The sequence below is a fragment of the Micromys minutus genome (genome assembly GCF_963924665.1).
Source record: "Micromys minutus genome assembly, chromosome: 18".
Taxonomy (NCBI): domain Eukaryota; kingdom Metazoa; phylum Chordata; class Mammalia; order Rodentia; family Muridae; genus Micromys; species Micromys minutus.
In genome coordinates, this window is record NC_137953.1 from 38,807,706 (window position 1) to 38,826,484 (window position 18,779).

Genomic DNA, 18,779 nt, shown 5'->3' on the forward strand with positions numbered 1-18,779 from the left:
AACAGAACCAAAGAGATGAAGTAATGGAAGAAGGAATTTAAAATGGAAATTGACACAATAAAAAAAACACTAAAAGAGATAACCCTGGAGGTAGAACACCTAAAAAAAGAAATCAGGAGACACAGATGCAAGCATTTCCAATAGACTATAAGAGATGGAACACTAATGGGAGGAAATACAAGGTCAAATAGAGTAACAGGGATTGAAGAGAAGATCATTCAGAGGTTTCTTTATTCTGGGATCCACCCCATATGCAGCCACCAAACGTAAGTACTATTGCTGATGCCAAGAGGTACTTACTGGCAGGAACCAGATAAAGATGCCTCCTCAGGGGTTCTGCCAGAGTTATACAGATACAACTTAGCATATTTGCAGCTATGGTAGGGCCATATAGGGTAGGGCATCTGCTCAGGGGAGAAGAAAAAGAAGAATGAGGGAAGAATTGTGGGAGTGGGTGACCATGAGGGGAAAGTGAGCAAGATATAATGTGAATAAGGAAAAATATAAAATTAAATTAAAAAAGAGAAAGGGACTTTTCTTTACTTCACAATTATGCCCAATAATAATGTGGTATTTCTGAACAACATTTTTATCAACTTTTTCATGATCATAAAATGTTACAAAAACAAATCTTTTCCCCCCCATATGCCCATAGTCTATAGCTTCTGTGGTTTTAATGTTGCCATATTTTCAAAGTAGTCTCCCAGATTATATTCTTCTGTATCTTTTTTAATATAGCTAACAAACAAGAGTTCACTTAACCAAAGATCCAGGAGCAGTTTTATGGGGATCTCTCATTATTAAATAGTCTGTAAGGATATTCCATTTCTCAAAATATTTTTTCAACTATGATTTGTGGTTTCAAGCTTGGAACACCAATAAACACCTTCCTTGGCTGCTGCTCTGGTTCCTTTGAATTATGATCCTCCATTTTGAGACTGGACTTGTCTCATCCAACTGAAGTTCAATATGGCACTATTTTATTATGTTTTATTTTTTAAAGGTATATATATATATATATATATATATATATATATATGTATGTATGTATGTATGTATGTATATAGTTTTAACATGTATATCTACATGCCAGAAGAGGGCATTTAAACTCTTTATAGATAGCTGTAAGCCATCAAGTGGTTTATGTGAATTAAACTCAGGACATCTGGAAGAGCAGCCAATACTCTTAAATGCTGAGCCTAGCCTGCATATCATGTTTTAAAATTTGTCTTTTCACATACTGCTGCTACACATAAATTATTTTGGGATTCAGGATGCTCTTGAGGACACTCAACTGAATAAAAACCTATCTCAAATATAAGCTGAAGGGATAAGTGATCAGGCAGAGACAGGGCTATGAAAACAATATTGCTTTATTGGCATAGTGACTGCAGAAGGATTGGGAATCTCTAGTTGGCAGCGATTGTGTCCTGAGTCCAGTCCACATAGTTGCAGACCTTGGTGTATACACCAGGATTATCTGGCAGGGCACAGCCATATCCCCAGGAGACAATGCTCTGGAGCTCACCATTGCAGACCACAGGGCCACCAGAGTCACCCTAGGGAAGAGGAACACAGTGCATAAGAAAGGGCATGCAAATTGGGCTGCATATAGCAAACTCAGTAACTCCTTCCTTCAATGTTTCTATTTCTTTTTCTCCACAGCCAATCTGTGATCCTCACTGCTGTATGGAAATCCAAAAAGGACTCTGCCATTTCACACAGAACTACCACAGAAATATCAAAGTGATGTGAGTTTCTGCCTCAAATCACTAGGCTTTAAGGGTTTACTTCCAGGGAAACAGAGGTCTGTGAAAGTGGAGGGTACCAATCACCTGGCAGGAATCCTTGCCTCCCTCTAGGAAGCCAGCACAGAACATGTTATCAGTGATCTTTCCAGGGTAGGAGGCTTTGCAGTCATCCTGAGACAGCAGTGGGGCATCCAGGCACTGGAGCAGGTCTGGTTCACTGACTGTAAGGGAAGGAAAGAGTGGAGACTTCTGTATCCAGCCAACAATTTAGTGGTGAACCAGCTGTCAAGCTATGCACTGTTTTCTAACAGGTGAACATCTTCTCACAAACTATGCATTTTTGATTCCAGAATATTCAGTGGTGATGTATTTCTTAAAAAATTAATAGCTTATTGTGAAATATGCCTGACCAGCATTCAAGGGATTACTTAATTTGTCGCTAAAGTTTCTTTTAGATCTGATGCAGAACATGTGTGTACTATTCATCTGGAATGTGCTTATATTCTTGAAGCCAGTTTGATAATTTTATATGGGCATGGATATGGAGTTTAGAAAAAACAGAGGTAGTACATGACAGGTTCTACTCACCAATGAAGCTGAGAGTGTTGCCCCAGCCAGAGATGAGGCACTGAGTGCCTGCAGGTGCACAGGAGCTGGGCAGAGACACAGTGGCCACTCTGGCATTGAGGGTCACAGGGGAAGAGAGCTTGATCAGCATGATGTCATTGTCCAAGTTCTTTCTGTTGAAGTTGGGATGCTTGATGATCTTGGCAGCATCCAAAAACTGCTCATTGCCCTCCAGGACATGGATGTTGTGTTCTCCCAGTCTCACTTGGATGTTGGGAAAAGAAGGCATGCCACACTCTGTTACTCTGTGACTCAAGACATCACAAGTTTCTCAAGTTCTTTACTTGTATGGTTATAAAGATTAAAAGACCTTGCTGCAGTATCAAAGAAGAATCGGGAAGGTAGATACGGTTTTGTTTGTTACACTTGCCTTTTCATTATCAGGTTGAGATGGTGCACACAGGCCAACATGAAGTTCTGCAATATAGACTACTCTCGAATAAAATATACCCTAAAATGTCCAGGGATAAAAAACTATAACAGCATTTGAAGTTCTCTTCCTTTACAGTGTCATTGTTCACTATATACAGGGACTTTTAATTCCCATTCATTATTGAAAGGACACTGTTCTGTTGCATTTCAAGCAGTAGAATCAGGGTTCGGTGTCTGAACATTCACAGCCCGATTCTGAGATCATCTTAGTAGGTCATTCTCTTGATCTCACTCTACAGCAATGAGTCACAATCTAGAGTATGAGGCTCTGTAGTTCATGGTTTTTTTGCTTTTTTTCTTTAATCTTCTTTTTACCCACAATCAAGAATGAAAGCCCATTTGAGGACAATATACTCAATTCCATAATAGAATAGAAAAGAATGGAAAAAAAATAGTACAAAGAAAATGAAGAATAAATGCATATTCTGCTACATTTTTGACACTGTGATACAATTCCTTGTTATAGGACCCAGGCACCATTTGTGAAAATCGTTGCCAGCTTCTTTATTAATTTGTATACTGAAAAAATAGTCCTTTCTTCCTTCCAAGATGTATGTTTTTCTTTCATTCATTCATATATACCTATATATACATGGAGTTAATTAAATTGAGTTGAGAGTGCTAAAGAGGACAGAGCTGGAGAAGTGATGCCAGTCCTTTGGAGGAGCCCGTGAGATTATGTGTCGATCCTAGACACCGAAACAAGAAGCTATAACACTGAAGTTGCCTTGGGGACCCCAAAATGTTCAAGAGGCCAGAGCTGTGTGTCATCTGCTGAGGAAAGCTGCTAGCAGGAAGTGGAACTAGCCCAGGAGAAAGATGTTTGTTGCGGTCCACAAAGATGAAAAGAAAATTGGAGATCGGAAGCCTGCTTTAATATGAAACATGGAGATGAAGAGGCTGGAGTTCGCTCAGCTGTCTTCTGTTTGGGGATTACAGTTAAGTGTTTGGATGTATCTCAGAAGAGACTTTGAATTTTGGACTTTTAACATTGTTGAGACTGCTGTAGAATGCGGGGACTTTGGAAGTTTGATAAAATGTATTTTTCACTATGTTAGCTTTAGGGATGGCCACTAAAGACTCATTTGTCTGCACAAGTCTATGGGGGCCAGGAAGTAGAATGTGCATGCTTGCCTGTACATGCTTGGCTCAGGGAGTGGCACAATTAGGAGGTGTGATCTTTTGGACTAGGTGTGTCATTCTGAGTATGGGCTTTCTGCTAGCAGCCTTCACATGAAGATAAAGAGATACCGAACTCTCAGTTCCTCTTGTTCTATGCCTGGCTGAATTCTGATATACTCCTGCCTTGATGATATTGGACTGAATCTCTGAATCTGTGTTCCATTCCCATTTAAATGCTGTTTTTTAGAAGACTTGCGTTGGTCATGGTGTCTGTTCACAGTCGTAAAACCCTAATTAAAACACCCTCCAACTTCATTGCCCATATAGATGCCTGGTATAAAGATGTCCCACTCTGAATGCACTGGAAACCATCACTTACCTTTTGTAGCAGTGAGCTGCAGACACCACCTATTAGTCATTGATGAGGGAACCTCCACAGAAGTGGTTAGTCAGAATTCAAGGATACTTGGTAGGAGACTGAATTCTCCTGGCAGGTGTATCCCCCAACGATCTTGTCATCATCATCCACAGGGAAAGCAACTAGAGTGAATATAAAAGAGAACTGAATTCATCAAAAGTTTGTGGGGTGGATTGCTCTGCTTTTGGTATTACTTTCCCTTTCCTCTTCTGTAGTACTACTTTCTGAGCAGAATGACAGACAGAAAGCACAAAAAGGGCTGGAGAGATGGCTCAGTGGTTATGAGCACCGACTGCTCTTCCAGAGGTCCTGAGTTTAAATCCCAGCAACCACATGGTGGCTCACAACCATCTGCAATGAGATCTGATGCCCTCCTCTGGTGTGTCTGAAGACACTTATATATAATAAATGAATAAATCTTAAAAATAAAAGAAAGCACAAAAAGAGCACCCCCAGCAGGCAAAACAGATTTGTTGTCTGCCAGTGGCAAGAAATGCAGGATGGGTGACTAGATCCTAGTGGTCTCAAAATTCTTCAGGGTTCCAGAAAAACAGAAGAAATGACAAAAAACAAAACAAATGAACAAACAAAGAAAAAAAAACAGACCCACAATTAGTGGAATCACATTACATATTAGTTGTTTAACCCATGGCTTGCACCTCTCTTTAATTCACCAGTAACTATGCTTTGGATAACAAGACTCATTGTTGCTGAGGAATGTGCTTCCTGGTTCATTTTATGCATCCACTGTTTGGCTTCCCTTTCATGAGCTGTAATGAAGGTCTTGGATTAAACAAAGGATGTTATAGAGTGCTTTGGTGAAGACGGGTGTAAAGTTTGAGAGATTGTAAAGGTGGAAAGTGCCGAAGAAGGAAGATGGACATCAGAGTTAAGGTATCGGAGATAATATTGTATCAGGGAGTTCATGCTTTTTACTTAGAGTAACAGGTCCATAGAAGGCATGACACTCACAAGCAGTTCCCACAAGGGCAAGAATCAGGAGAGCTTTCATGATGGCAGAAGGTGGTGAACACTGAAGGAGATCAGACCTTTATATCATGGAGGAGGCAAACCTCTGCCTCTTCAGCTGGGGGTGGGATTGCTTTGATATTTCCTGAGCAAACACACCTGTATTTTTCCCTTCCTAGATTCTTACATCACCTCTTTTTGCAGTTCTTGGCATTAGGAGACCTTCAGGTGCCAAGGGAAAGTTTATTCTCAAGGAGGATGGAGGAAAACAGCTGATTCTCGAAAAAATGCTAAAATGAGGGAAACAGTGATAGTCTAACCTTTGTCTACAGGTTCCGGCTCTGGTAAACATATTCCATGGTCGTTAGAGGAGAATAACTCTGTTACTCTTAGAAGTCCCTTGATGAATGTTAGTTGCTTTTTGTAACTTGGAAGGAAACTTGTTTCTGGTCTGTAGTGAGGCTCCTGAACAGCATTCCTCAAACTGTCTATCATTTCTTCTTCAATTTGTTGTTCTGAATTGGTCAATCTGCTTAGTAATAAGATAAAAAGTTCTATGGAACAGCACTGGCACACCAGTAATAAGAAAGAAAGCACAGAATTTCTAATAAGTGTGTGCTTTTAGTGACTCCGATTTTCATTCGGGCTCATTGTTCCAGACATGTGGGGAGGAGAAGGTGTGAGGTTTGAATAGGGAATGCTTTACTTTGTAGAAATGTACATAAATGCAAACATCAACTTCTGTATTAATTTTGAGATATCTGACTCTCATGCTAATGTCATTTCAGGATTACCCTTGAACCCTGAGAATATACAAATAATAATGTGCACATAAACCATGATGATCCTGAGGAGTATCAGTGTTGTCCTGAATTTTTATATTAAAAATGTCTACCCTGTATTCCATGTCAAAGAGCCCATGTTGGAAGTCTATACTTGTTTTGAAGAATAGAGTTTGAGAAGTGTTCAACCAGACATATTAATAAAAATGAGGTATACTTAAAATTTAGAGAATTATGAATGCTTCTGAGGTGAATATCCTTGTATAGGATCTTGTTTTGTTTTTCGTTTACTTAAATCAAGATTCAGCTTCTATTTTATTATGGCACATACAAGCCATAGAAGTGCAGTACTTTATTTTTTGTCTACATGTACCTATATTTAAGACCTAATTGAAGCATCTGTCTTATCAGAAGCTTACTCTCCTCTAATCCAAGGTATAGGAAAAAAATTACATTGGATGTGAGATCATGTTTAAATTATCTGAAAAGTTGTCATGGTTCTCGAGTTAATCATAAACATGGGAGAATATTAGCTGAAATTTTGGCAATTGCATCAGTGGGGGCAAATTGACTAGAGATCAGAGAAATTGGAAATCAAAAGAAACTGAAAAAAATTCCAACATAGGCCTCAGGATATTCTGTGGTCCTAAGAGTGGCATGGCTGGGTGGGCTTCACGCCCCTGAACAATCAGTGTTGTCATCTCTGTATCTTGTTTCTAATTTATTTCGTCCAGGGTCATCCCTATGTGGGATGTCTCTCCTACTGCTATTTTCTGTGAGATTTTCAGAGTATTTACATATTTCCATTTTTTACAAGCATGTTAGTGTGATGTCTTCAGGAAAGATTTATTTGGATGAACTCATTTTACCAGAGGAGTTATGTACAACTGTCATGTTGCCCCAAGGCCATAGGAAGATATGGAAATTATTGGAGTATGTGTGACTGGATACAGGTGGCAGATAAGCAGTCAGCTGACCATCCACCTGGAGTTGGAACAAAGTACACACCAGCCTTCTCTCTGGAGTTTTCTTCATGTCATGGAAGAATATGAATGTAGTATTTTATTTTTCTCTAATATTGCACTATAAAGGGGGCTAATCCAAATGAAGATGAGGTTGTTTAAATATGAAAACAACACACACAGTTATTTTTGTGTTTAAAGTACCTTCCAATTTTGTTAGATCATATATTAGTCATCCATTATTTATTTCTTTTGTCCTTCACTAATCTATATTCCCACTTTTGAATTTTAGGACAAACCTCTTGCCTGATTTTCTAAAAATTTAAGTATATTTATTTATTTATTATTTATTTTTTTATTTTATTTCTTTACATTTAATCCCTTACCCATTTCCAAATCTTATTCCTCCTCCCCCTTCTGCCTCTGATAGGATGCTCCCTACCACCAAGTCTAGACCCCTCTCCCTGGGGTCTCAATTCTATTCAAGATTAGGCACATCTCCCACTGAGGCTAAATCAGGCAGTCCTCAACTATTTATGTGCCAGGGTCTTTGTCCTAGCCTGTGTATGTGCCTGGTTGGTGATTCAGTCTTTAGGGACTTCCTGGGGTCTAGGGTAGTTGAGACTGCTGGTTTTCCTGTGAGTTTACCCTCCACTTCAGCTTCTTCAGTTCTTTCCCTATTTCAACCATTGGTGACCCAGACTTCAATCTAATGGTTGAGTGTAGTAGCTGTCTCTGTCTCAGTCAGTTGCTGGTATGGTATCTCAGATGACAGCCATCCTAGGCTCCTGTCTGTAAGCACCACATAGCATCAGTAATAGTGTCATGGGATGGATCCCAAGTTGAGCTTGTCACTGAATATCCTTTCCTTCAAACTCTGCTCAATTTTGGTTTCTGAAGTTTCTTTAGACAGGAACAATTCTGGGTCAGAAATTATCCCTGATTATTAGTAACGCTGTCCTTCCACTTGAGGTCCTGTCTATTAACTGAAGGTAACTCTTCAAATTCCTTCTCCTGACCTTTGTGCATGTTAGCTAAGATCATCCCAATTGAGTCTTGAGAGTCTCTCACTTTCCAGGTCTCTGGTACTTTCTAGAGGATCTCCTACCTGCCTCAAATAGGTTGCATATTTCTATTCTGCTCTCCTTCCTATACCTGATCCTGTTCCCCCTTACCCTGCCCCATCCACTTCCCCAGCCATCTCTGTCCATCCCTCTGCCTCCCGTGATTATTTTATTCCTCTTTCTAAGAGGGATTGAAGCATCCTCACTTGGGCTTTTCTGCTTGTTAAGCTTCTTACAGTCTGTGGCTTGAATCTTAGGTATTCTGTACTTTTTGGCTAATATCCACTTATCGGTGACTACATATCATGCATGTACTTTTGGGCCTGCATTACCTCACTCAGGATAATATTTTCTAGTTCCATCCAGTTGCCTGCAAAACTCACAATGGCCTTGCTCATAATAAATGTATACTATTCCATATTGCAAATGAACCACATTTTCTGTATCCATTTTTTAGTTGATGGACATTTGAGTTGTTTCCAGTTCTTGGCTATTATTATAACATTGCAATGAACATGGTGGAGCACATGTCTTTGTGGTATGGTGGAGCATCTTTTGGGTATGTGCTTAATAGTGGTATACCTAGGTCTTCAGGTATACCTATTTCCAATTTTCGGAGGAACTGCCAGATTGATTTCCAAAGTGGTTTTATCAGTTTGCAATCCCAGCAGAAATGGCAGAGGAGTGTTCTTCTTTCTCCCCATTCTTGCAGCATGTGATATTACTTGATTTTTTTTGATCTTAGCCATTCTGTTTGCTAAAAGGTAGAATCTCAGGGTCTTTCTAATTTTTGAGGTCATTTTTATTTCTTCCTTCAAACATTTGAACTTCTTATTATATAGATTTTTCACTTGTTTGATTAGAGTTATACCAAGATATTTCATATTATTTGTGATTATTATAAATTGTGCTATTTGCCCATTTTCTTTGAACAAAAGAGAAAAATATAGATGAAATAGATGACATTCTAGAAAGATACCATGTACCAAAGTTAAATCAAGAGCAGATAAACTATTTAAAAAGGCCCATAACACTTAAGGAAATAGAAAGAGTCATTAACATCCCCCACCCCCAAATAAAGGCCAGGGTCAGATTTTCTTTGTATAGAAATTTACCAGACCCTCAAAGGAGAGCTAATACCAACATGCCTCAAATTATTCCATAAAACAGAAGGAATACTACCTAATTCATTCTATGAAGCCACAGTTACTCTGAAACCTAAACCTCACAACAACCCAACAGAGAAAGAATACTTCAGACTAATTTCACTTATGAATATCAATTAAAAATAATGAATTATCAGAAACTGAATTCAAGAACACAATTTCCCCTTTAATTTGAAACTTTCTTTCTCATTATTTCTCCTTTATCTATTATTTCTGTCATAATACATTTTTGTGCTTTCCAATAAAATATGCTTTCTGGTTATTATGCCCAATATTCCTTGCTTTATAGTGAAGAATTCTGTTATGTCTTCTTTTAAGAATGATTATGTCAAAGTCTCTGATCCCAAGAATACCCATAAGTAATCAGGTCATTTAAGTATATCTTCTTTTTGTACCACCTTGATACTCTTCACCTTTCATGTTCACATAAAGATATGTATTTGCCAACTCTTTGACTTCCAATGTATGACACAGACTATGTAAGTTCTTTTGAACAAGGTCAAGTGTGAGAGCTAATGATTGGTTGATTTTAACTTTAAGTTTTTTCTGTATGATGTAATATGCATTTAACATGATTTTATGTAGAAGAATTTGAATCCAGCAACATGACTGCTCTGGCAATTGGTCACACCTAAAAATATGGTCTGTCCAGAATGCAAACAGGTCCTGGATTACATACAGTATTATCTGGCTGAAATACAGAAACATCCTTAATATATTCATTTAATTCCTAAAAATGAAGGTAATGTTAGGGTGTAGAAAAAGCAGCCATATTTGAGAAGTGATACCAAGTTGATGAGTGAAACAAAAGAAAAAAAAAAAGAAAGTGAAGAGTCAGAGAAAGAACTGAAAAAGGATATCACAGGTAGGATTCTCACAGAAGACTAACAGGGAATGAAAGGCTACTTAAGAGCAGAGAGTGAGAAAAAGGTGTGGTGTGGTAGGTGATGGGTGTATACAGCCATTTTACCCTGACAGGTTTTTTTAAGTGGATATTCTCTGTATTTCATTTCAGATGTTTTCCCCTTCTCCCAATCCCATTTCCCCTCCTCCTCTCGTTGCCTCCATGAAGGTGTTCCCTCTCCCAACCACCCTCTCCCACCTCAGCACAGTGGTGTTCTCTTACACTTGGAAAATGAGCCTTCACTGGACCAAAGGCCTCTCCTCCCATTGATGCCAGAAAAGGCTATCTTCTGCTGCATATGCACTTTGAGCCAAGGGTCTTTCCATGCAAACTCATTGCTTGGTGTTTTAGTTCATGGAGTACCCTGATAGTTTTACAAAACCAGGTTACAGAGATAACATGCTGGACATAAGTAAAGAGAGAACTACTTTACAAGGAACTAGATGATTAGAAAACATTGCCAAAATTAGTTTGTGTCCAGTCAGAAAAATTGAGTCAGAAGGTAAGAAAAGCTGGATTGAATTGGTCAGCTTGGGAGATTAGATTGTAGGAAGGCTACAAGCTTCCAAGCTTAGGCTTCTTGAGAGTTAGAATAAAAAAAGAATTGCTCTGGGCTCATTTCAAGCTGTGTCACATCTGGGGTATGCTTTTTACTTTAATAACTTTATCTGTAAAAATTAAAAGACATTTTTAGGTGTGTATATGTGTGTGTAGTGTGTGTTTAAATATTTGAATATATACATATAACATACACATGCATATACATATATAGTATTAATGTTTGCATTTCATAGAAGTCATGGGTGCTTTCATTATGACATTTCATATAGGGATAATTCCTGAACTCTGTATTGGATTATTTAGCTTAATCTTGATTAGTATCACTTTATTGAAACAATTTGAATATACAGAAAAAGTGAGTAGAGAAAGTATGACCAATGAACCCTCATTATTTCATTATATTCAGTGATCAATCTTTATTAATCAGAGTATTGCTTTGGTGTTGAGTTCAAGGTGTGCAACAGAAAGCAGGAAAAGAGGGTGTGAGGGCGAGTATTAGTAAGACTGACCACTGAGACAGAACACCTAACACAAGTAACTTAAAAGACAAAATTATTTATTTTAAATCACTGATTCAGATGTTTCATGACACAGTCCTTGGCAGTGTTGCTTTTGCACCTATGATAAAGTTAAACATCATTCATCTCTGTGACCACCTGGAAACCTGGATTTGGCAGACATATGGGGAGTCTACAGGGTTATGACTGAGAGAAGAAAAAAGAATGTGGTATTGGTCTATCTCTGAAACATATTGAAGAAGCCCCTATTGTACTTCATTTTCACACTCCAAAGCACTTTCTAAGTGTGAACCTTGGTGGAAAAGAGAGCCAAGAGAAAGCCCACTGTATAAATAATATCTGTTTCTCCCTGTGCCATGTTATTTTATTTTCTAAGTCTGATTACTAATGTCCTTGAATATGACTTTTATATATGATGAGTTATTCTAGAGTTATGAATAATAATCAGTTCACAGTTATTGCATCCTGATACAATGTTTCTTTGCACAAGGACCATGACCATCTTTTTTTTTTTTACCACCTGAACTCTTATATGTCAATGATGCATTGATAGAATCTATACTTCCAATATTTTTTGCAAAGTATTTTTTTTAAGAATCAACTACTTTCCTTTTCTGTTCCAAGAAGAAATGTTTCCTTATCACATGTAAGTCACTTACTCACAAAATATACAAACAGACCAGAGATAATGTAAGACTTTGGAAAGGGGAAACTAACAGGTGTGCTTGTGTAGAAGCAGTGGGGGCCCTCCCATTAGTACCTCCTTCTCCCCTCACTGGGGTATAAAGGCAGGCTTCTCTAGAGTGCTCACTACCTTCTGCCACAATGAGTGCACTCCTGTTCCTGGCCCTTGTGGGAGCTGCTTGTGAGTTTCATATCTTAACCCATGTTAAGCCCTTCTTTCTTTTAGAACCCATGAAGCTCACCTTCAAGGATGTTTTTTTTTCACCCTGTCCATAAAACAATGTCTTCTTTTTTTCTTCCAGCAGTATCTCTGCTTTCAATCTCTCAAGCTTTTCTCTAAACTTAGACTTTCTTACTTTTTCACTCTCATGTATTATGTGATCTGAACATCTAGAAAAAAAAAAAAAAAAAAAAAAACAAAGGCATGTGGAGGTTCCAGGAAATGAACCAGCAGGATGGGCCTAACTGCTTGGAAGTATCCCAGCCAAAGCTGACTTTACAAAGATATACTCCTAAGTTAAAAGTTGAAATCTTTATTTCCTGCAGATAAATATCTTAAGATTCTTCACTTACCTGAGACAGTGGCTTGCTATTATGTAGGAACACTTCTGCACTTTATATATTTTTCAAAACTACCAAAGGGACTTTAAGACTTACAAATATGGTTTTAAATAAATAATTATCTGTGTCAATGAAATTACATTACCCTGTCCTATGTCGGGTCAAGTCTTTGTTCTTTATATACAGACTTGAGCTCTAAAATCCTGTGGGTACATAAAGCTTTATAGACTCAGAATGTTTTCTAGCGTAGTTTTAACCACACTAAATCCCTTTGAGATTAAAGCAAGTAGTGCATCAACTGCTGAATTAAATATTAAAATATGCCCTTCCCTCCCCTCTTGGTTTCTCTCCCCTTTACAAAACTCTGTTTCTGCATTACTCTTTCACTGTCCAATCATCGGCTTGTCTTATCTTGTACCACCCCCCAATGCCACAACATCAGACAACTATCCTTGCACTCTATTCTTGCAAGCTGAGAACATTGCTTGCTCTGTCCCTGGTAACCCATTAGAATGCAGTCACCTACAGAATATTTTTCTATTGTCCTTAAGGACTTTGTATGTCAGAAACATTTTTATGTCTACTGGCAATCCAGTGTTACCATCATGCCTTTAGTCATTGTACTAAGTATTTCTACTTAGCTGAAAGTTGACAGAAACCTGAGGGCTGCACCTTGAAGGATTGCCTTTTCAATGGTCTTCTTGTCTTTATTCAAGTTGCTTTCCCTGTGGATGATGATGACAAGATCGTTGGAGGATACACCTGCCAGGAGCATTCTGTCCCCTACCAGGTGTCTCTGAACTCTGGCTACCACTTCTGTGGAGGTTCCCTCATCAACGACCAGTGGGTTGTGTCTGCAGCTCACTGCTACAAAAGGTAAGTAATTGTACAAACGACAAACTTGACCTTTCTAAGTATAGGATCAGGAAAGTACTAAAGTTGTAAGTTAAATGCAAAATGTTAAAGAAGAGAAATTAGTGACTGAAAGTTATTGCATCAGCTTGGAGAGAATAAGGATGCAGAATAGGAATCCTTTCTTACCTGTAAACTATTCACAATACATTAATGGTAGAGATATTAAGAGCAAGAAAAGTGATATTCCGGTAGACAGCACCAAATATTAAGTCATAAACACTTACAAATTGGAATACTGTGTCATATACAGCATATTAATTAACTTGGAGTTTTTTTGTAGGTGTGGACAATGTGTAAGTTTTTAAGACTCACTTTCAATTAATTTCACTATATCCAGAGAACTGGGGGTCAATTTCTATATTAGATGACGTCAGACTTGAACTTGCTTCATAATAATAAGTAAACAAATAGTTTGATGATTATCAATATAAAAAATAAATATTAAATGGAAAGAAGAATATATAAAAAATAAAAAAAGAATGATTTATTTTCTCTTTACAAAACCAGTAAGAAAGTTGGCAAAGGTTGTCACAATTGGTTGTTTAGTCCTGTAACAATAAATTGTATCAGAGTTTTCAAAAATACAGCTGAAACGGCGTTTGTCTATTAGTTTCTTTACCTGGTGTTTTTATACATTATTAGAAGATGAATAGCACCATACATAAATTAGACCCTCTCTCTTGAGTGTGGGTGAGAAAGATAAACAGATATTACTAAGATATAGTCTATATAACCTCATATTTTATAATGTGACCAATTAGGTTTGGACTTAGGATCAAGAAAATGAACCATCCCCGAGGCCTCAGAATCTCTCTATGATGGATTACAACTAGATATTGACTTTTCCGGTTAATGACAATACTACCATGCCCCTTTGAACATAAATGGCTATAAAATTATCCTGTGTATAGTGAACAAAGGCAAAAAGGTGAAAAGAGCGTCAAATGATCCTAAAGTGACTTAAGCCTGAATATTTCCTGGTATATTAGACTGAAGTGTGATCTACACTGCAGTCCTTCACCTCAATTGTTGTAATTTTCAGTCTTAGAAAAAGAAAAGGAGACCAGGACAAACAAATTTGCTTCTACATGTTCTGTTTATCTCCTATGACACTGCAGCAAGGTCTTTCAATTCATAGCCACACATGAGTAAGAATCTAGAGAAAGATGTGAGATCTTGAGTCACAGAGTAACAGAGTGTGGCATCCTTCCTCTTTCCAACAGCCGCATCCAAGTGAGACTGGGAGAACACAACATCAATGTCCTGGAGGGCAATGAGCAGTTTTTGGATGCTGCCAAGATCATCAAGCATCCCAACTTCAACAGGAAGAACCTGGACAATGACATCATGCTGATCAAGCTCTCTTCCCCTGTGACCCTCAATGCCAGAGTGGCCACTGTGTCTCTGCCCAGCTCCTGTGCACCTGCAGGCACTCAGTGCCTCATCTCTGGCTGGGGCAACACTCTCAGCTTCGGTGGTGAGTAGGACCTGTCACCTAAGACTTATGTATTTTTGTATACACTGGAATTATCAACAGCCTAAAAATTATCCTATTGGTTTCTAGACTAAATATATGGCATGTTCATAGTTCACATCGGTGCTGTGACAGTTCCAAGAGAAAATTGCACAACAAATGAACTGATTCCAAGAATCTGACCAGATTTATGTAGAATGTACTACTAATTTTTAAGGAAAGACATCAGTAGTGTTTAGTTTCAAATGGGAAAGCCATTTTTTTTCCCTGTGAAATGTAAGGCTATAGGAAATAGTCCATTGCTTGTCAGCTAGTTCAACACTGGAGTACTGTCTGGATAAAGAAAACTTCATTCTTTTCCTTTTCTCACAGTCAGTAACCCAGACCTGCTCCAGTGCCTGGATGCCCCACTGCTGTCTCAGGATGACTGCAAAGCCTCCTACCCTGGAAAGATCACTGATAACATGGTCTGTGCTGGCTTCCTAGAGGGAGGCAAGGATTCCTGCCAGGTGATTGGCACCCTCATCCATTTATCCAACTATCTGTTCTCTTGGGGTATGGGGCTTCAAAGCTTAGAGTTCAGATGTAGAAAGTGTGCTCTGGTAATACCATCAAGAAAGTTGTCTCCTTTTAATTTCAAAATCATAGTGAGTATATCTGATGGGTGATGCAGAAAAAGACAAGGAAAAAGAAAACACAGGTATCAGGTTTACTATACACAGCCCTATTTCACATGACTTTACTTATGCACTATGTTTCTTTTTCCTAGGGTGACTCCGGTGGCCCTGTGGTCTGCAATGGTGAGCTCCAGGGTATTGTCTCCTGGGGATATGGCTGTGCCCTGCCAGATAATCCTGGTGTGTACACCAAGGTCTGCAACTATGTGGACTGGATTCAGGACACAATTGCTGCCAACTAGAGATTCCCAATTTTTCTGCAGTCATTATGCCAATAAAGTAAAATATTCATCACTTCCTGTGCTTCTGTTTTATGTCTTTAGCTCTTTGTCTTTAAGACTAGCTTTAATTTTAAATAATTTTCTCCACTTACATGTCTGAAATTCATACTATGCTGGAAAATAAATTATAAATAACCATAGTATGTAAGAAGATAAAACTTCCAAAGGTAAGTTACTCAATGAGTTACGAGCTACCAGAACACATTATATTCCAGACCTAGTATAGTTTTTAGGTAGGGCACCATGGTAGATTGAAGTATTTGTGGTCAAATATCTTGGTATCTATTTTTCTCTTTTGGTAGCATGAAGAATACCTCCTTGTACAATAGAGGATAGAACTTCAGTGCATGTTGTCTTTGGGCAATAGCTTGACTTTTCAGTAAGCAATGAGTTAGCTCTGTATCTTTCCATAATCATGACGTGTGGTTCGCTTGTGGTAGGGAGTTTATAACCTTGTAGTGAGAAAAGAAACCATTCTTCTTTCAAGATATACTATTTTTTCCATTTTACATTTTCTTGCTTGTGTGTGTAATTATTAAACTATTTGATAACTTATTGTGATGCAAGTTAAGGTCTGACACCATCTGGTATAGAAATTGACTCCCAGCTCCCTGTTAAAAATAAATTCAAACTGTAAGTCAGTAATTTTTTAAACTTTAATTCTTGTTTTCCATTTTCATTTTTAAAATATTTCTACAGCATGTCATTAATATATTTTATTCTTTTCTAAAGCCGTTTCTTTAGCCTTTCTGTCTTCATTGGGCACACAGTGTTATTTAGTTTAAACACTTTTATTTGTTATTTACATTTCTCATTTTTCATTCTCTATCATAGTTTAGCCTTGACCTTAATATTCCTATTTCTTGTATTCTTCTCTTTTACATGATACCTGATTTGCAGTTTCCTCTTCCTTCTTCCTCCCCCTGTCTGGTATCCTTCTCTTTATCACAAATGCACTCTTGGTCAACCTTCCCAAATAACAATAACAACAACAACAACAATAACAACAACAACAAAAAATCCCAAAACCAAACCAAACCAAACAAACCAAATATACAAAAGCAAAGATAAAAAGCAGCCCCCTCTAGGATATTTTTCAAACATGGCCAAATATGTTCCAAAATTCTGGGCCTAACTCCTCATATAAAGGCTGGATTAGGGAACATAGTAAGAGGAAAATGGTTCCAAACACATGAGAAAGAGTCAGACACCCTCATATATAAGCACACACATATTCACACACAAGTTAGTAAAATGATTCCTAATTAAATTCTGCTGTCATCATAGATTGGTGACTAAGTAGTACAATTATCATAAGAAGGGTGCCATCCAGTCACTGATAGCAGAAGATGCAGAGACCCACAGCCAAATACTATGTCTTGTCAGGTTAGCCACATATAAAGGGGTTTGCAGAGGAAGGAATGAAGGAGTAAAAGAGGTAGACTTACTCTCTGTCTCTGTTCTCTGTCTCTGTCTGTCTCTGTCTGTCTGTCTCTCTCTCTGTCTCTCTGTCTCTCTGTCTCTCTGTCTCTCTGTCTCTCTCTCTCTCTCTCTCTCTCTCTCTCTCTCTCTCTCTCTCTCTGTGTGTGTGTGTGTGTGTGTGTCTGTGTGTGTTTATCCAGTGCCTCAGGGCTGTCCTACCTCTGGTTCCTAGCAATTCAGGCAGTGGCATGAGTGGGCTCTCTCTTTTAGCATTGGCCTCAGTTTGAACTAGTCATTGGTTATCCACTCCTACAAGCTCAAAACCATGATTACTCCAGCACTGTTTTCAGGCAGGACATATTGTAAGTTGAATGTCCTGTGGCAGGGTTAATGTCAAAGTCCCACTGTTTATAGAAGATGGCCTCTCTTCCACTTGTCCCTATATCCTCCAGTGTGATCCTTCCTCCTTCCATTCCCACCTGCCCACATTCACTGGAAAGAAATATATTTCCTTTCTCCAAGAAAATCTACATATTGTTTCTTTTTTTAAAATTTATTTATTTATTTTATATAAGTACATTGTAGCTGTCTTTAGACACACCAGAAGAGGGCATCAGATTTTATTACAGATGGTTGTGAGCCACCATGCGGTTGCTGGGATTTGAACTCAGGACCTCTAGAAGAGCCTTCTGTGCTCTTATCCACTGAGCCCTACATATTGTTTCTTAGCCCTCCTTGTTACTTGGACACTTTAGGTCTGTGGATTATTCTTTGCTTAACAGTCCAAGTAAGTACATACAATATTTATTGTTCTGGGTCTGACTTAACTCCTTTCATATGATTTTTTTTTCTTTTCATTTTTTTTTACCTTTTTTGGTGGATATTATATGTATTTACAGTTCAAACATTATCCCATTTTCTGGTTTCTCCTCTGGAACCTCCTATCCAAACCCCCTCCTCCTACTTGTGTAAGGGTGTGCTCCCTTCCACCCACTCACTCCCACCTTACCGCCTTGGCATTCCTCTAGTCTTGGGAATTGAGCCTTCACAGGACAAAAGGCCTCTCCTTTTATTGATGCCATACAATACCATCCTGTGATATATATGCAGCTGGAGCCATGGGAGCCTCTATGTGTACTCTTTTGGTTTAGTCCTGAGGAGCTCTTTAATATGAGTTTTTAAGATTTATTTATTTGCTTACAAATTTCACGATGTCTGTTTTTAACAGTCAAATAAAATTACATTGTGTAAACTTATAGTTTTTTTTTCTACTGTTTTTTTCTGGTTGAGTGACATCAAAGGAGCTGCCAGTTTCTGACTATTATGAACATGGTGAAGCATGTGCCCTTGTGTTGGAATGGATTGTCTTCTGAGTATATGCCCAAGAGCGGTTTAGCTAGTTCTTGGGGTAGATCAATTCCCATGTTCTGGAGAAACTGCCGTATTGATGGCTGTACAAATTTGCACTGCCATAAAATTGGAAGACTGT

At 38.3% G+C, this 18,779-nt stretch overlaps 1 protein-coding gene and 1 pseudogene across 2 annotated transcripts; one reads left to right on the top strand and one right to left on the bottom strand.

Annotated features, from left to right (window-relative positions):
- Window positions 1-1,409: 1,409 nt before the first annotated feature.
- On the bottom strand, window positions 1,410-5,362 carry LOC308432633 (anionic trypsin-2-like; annotated as a pseudogene). The gene is made up of 5 exons: window positions 5,323-5,362; window positions 4,312-4,472; window positions 2,340-2,623; window positions 1,836-1,972; window positions 1,410-1,559 (listed from the first exon to the last, which is right to left on the bottom strand). The product of its transcript is annotated as an anionic trypsin-2-like (transcript).
- A 6,739-nt stretch (window positions 5,363-12,101) lies between these two features.
- Window positions 12,102-15,829, top strand: LOC308432322 (anionic trypsin-2-like; the record flags this gene model as incomplete). The annotated part of the gene is made up of 5 exons (XM_080932106.1): window positions 12,102-12,141; window positions 13,238-13,397; window positions 14,660-14,913; window positions 15,283-15,419; window positions 15,680-15,829. 5 exons carry the CDS (start codon window positions 12,102-12,104, stop codon window positions 15,827-15,829), a joined length of 741 nt encoding a protein of 246 aa, XP_080788232.1.
- Between the last annotated feature and the right edge of the window lie 2,950 nt (window positions 15,830-18,779).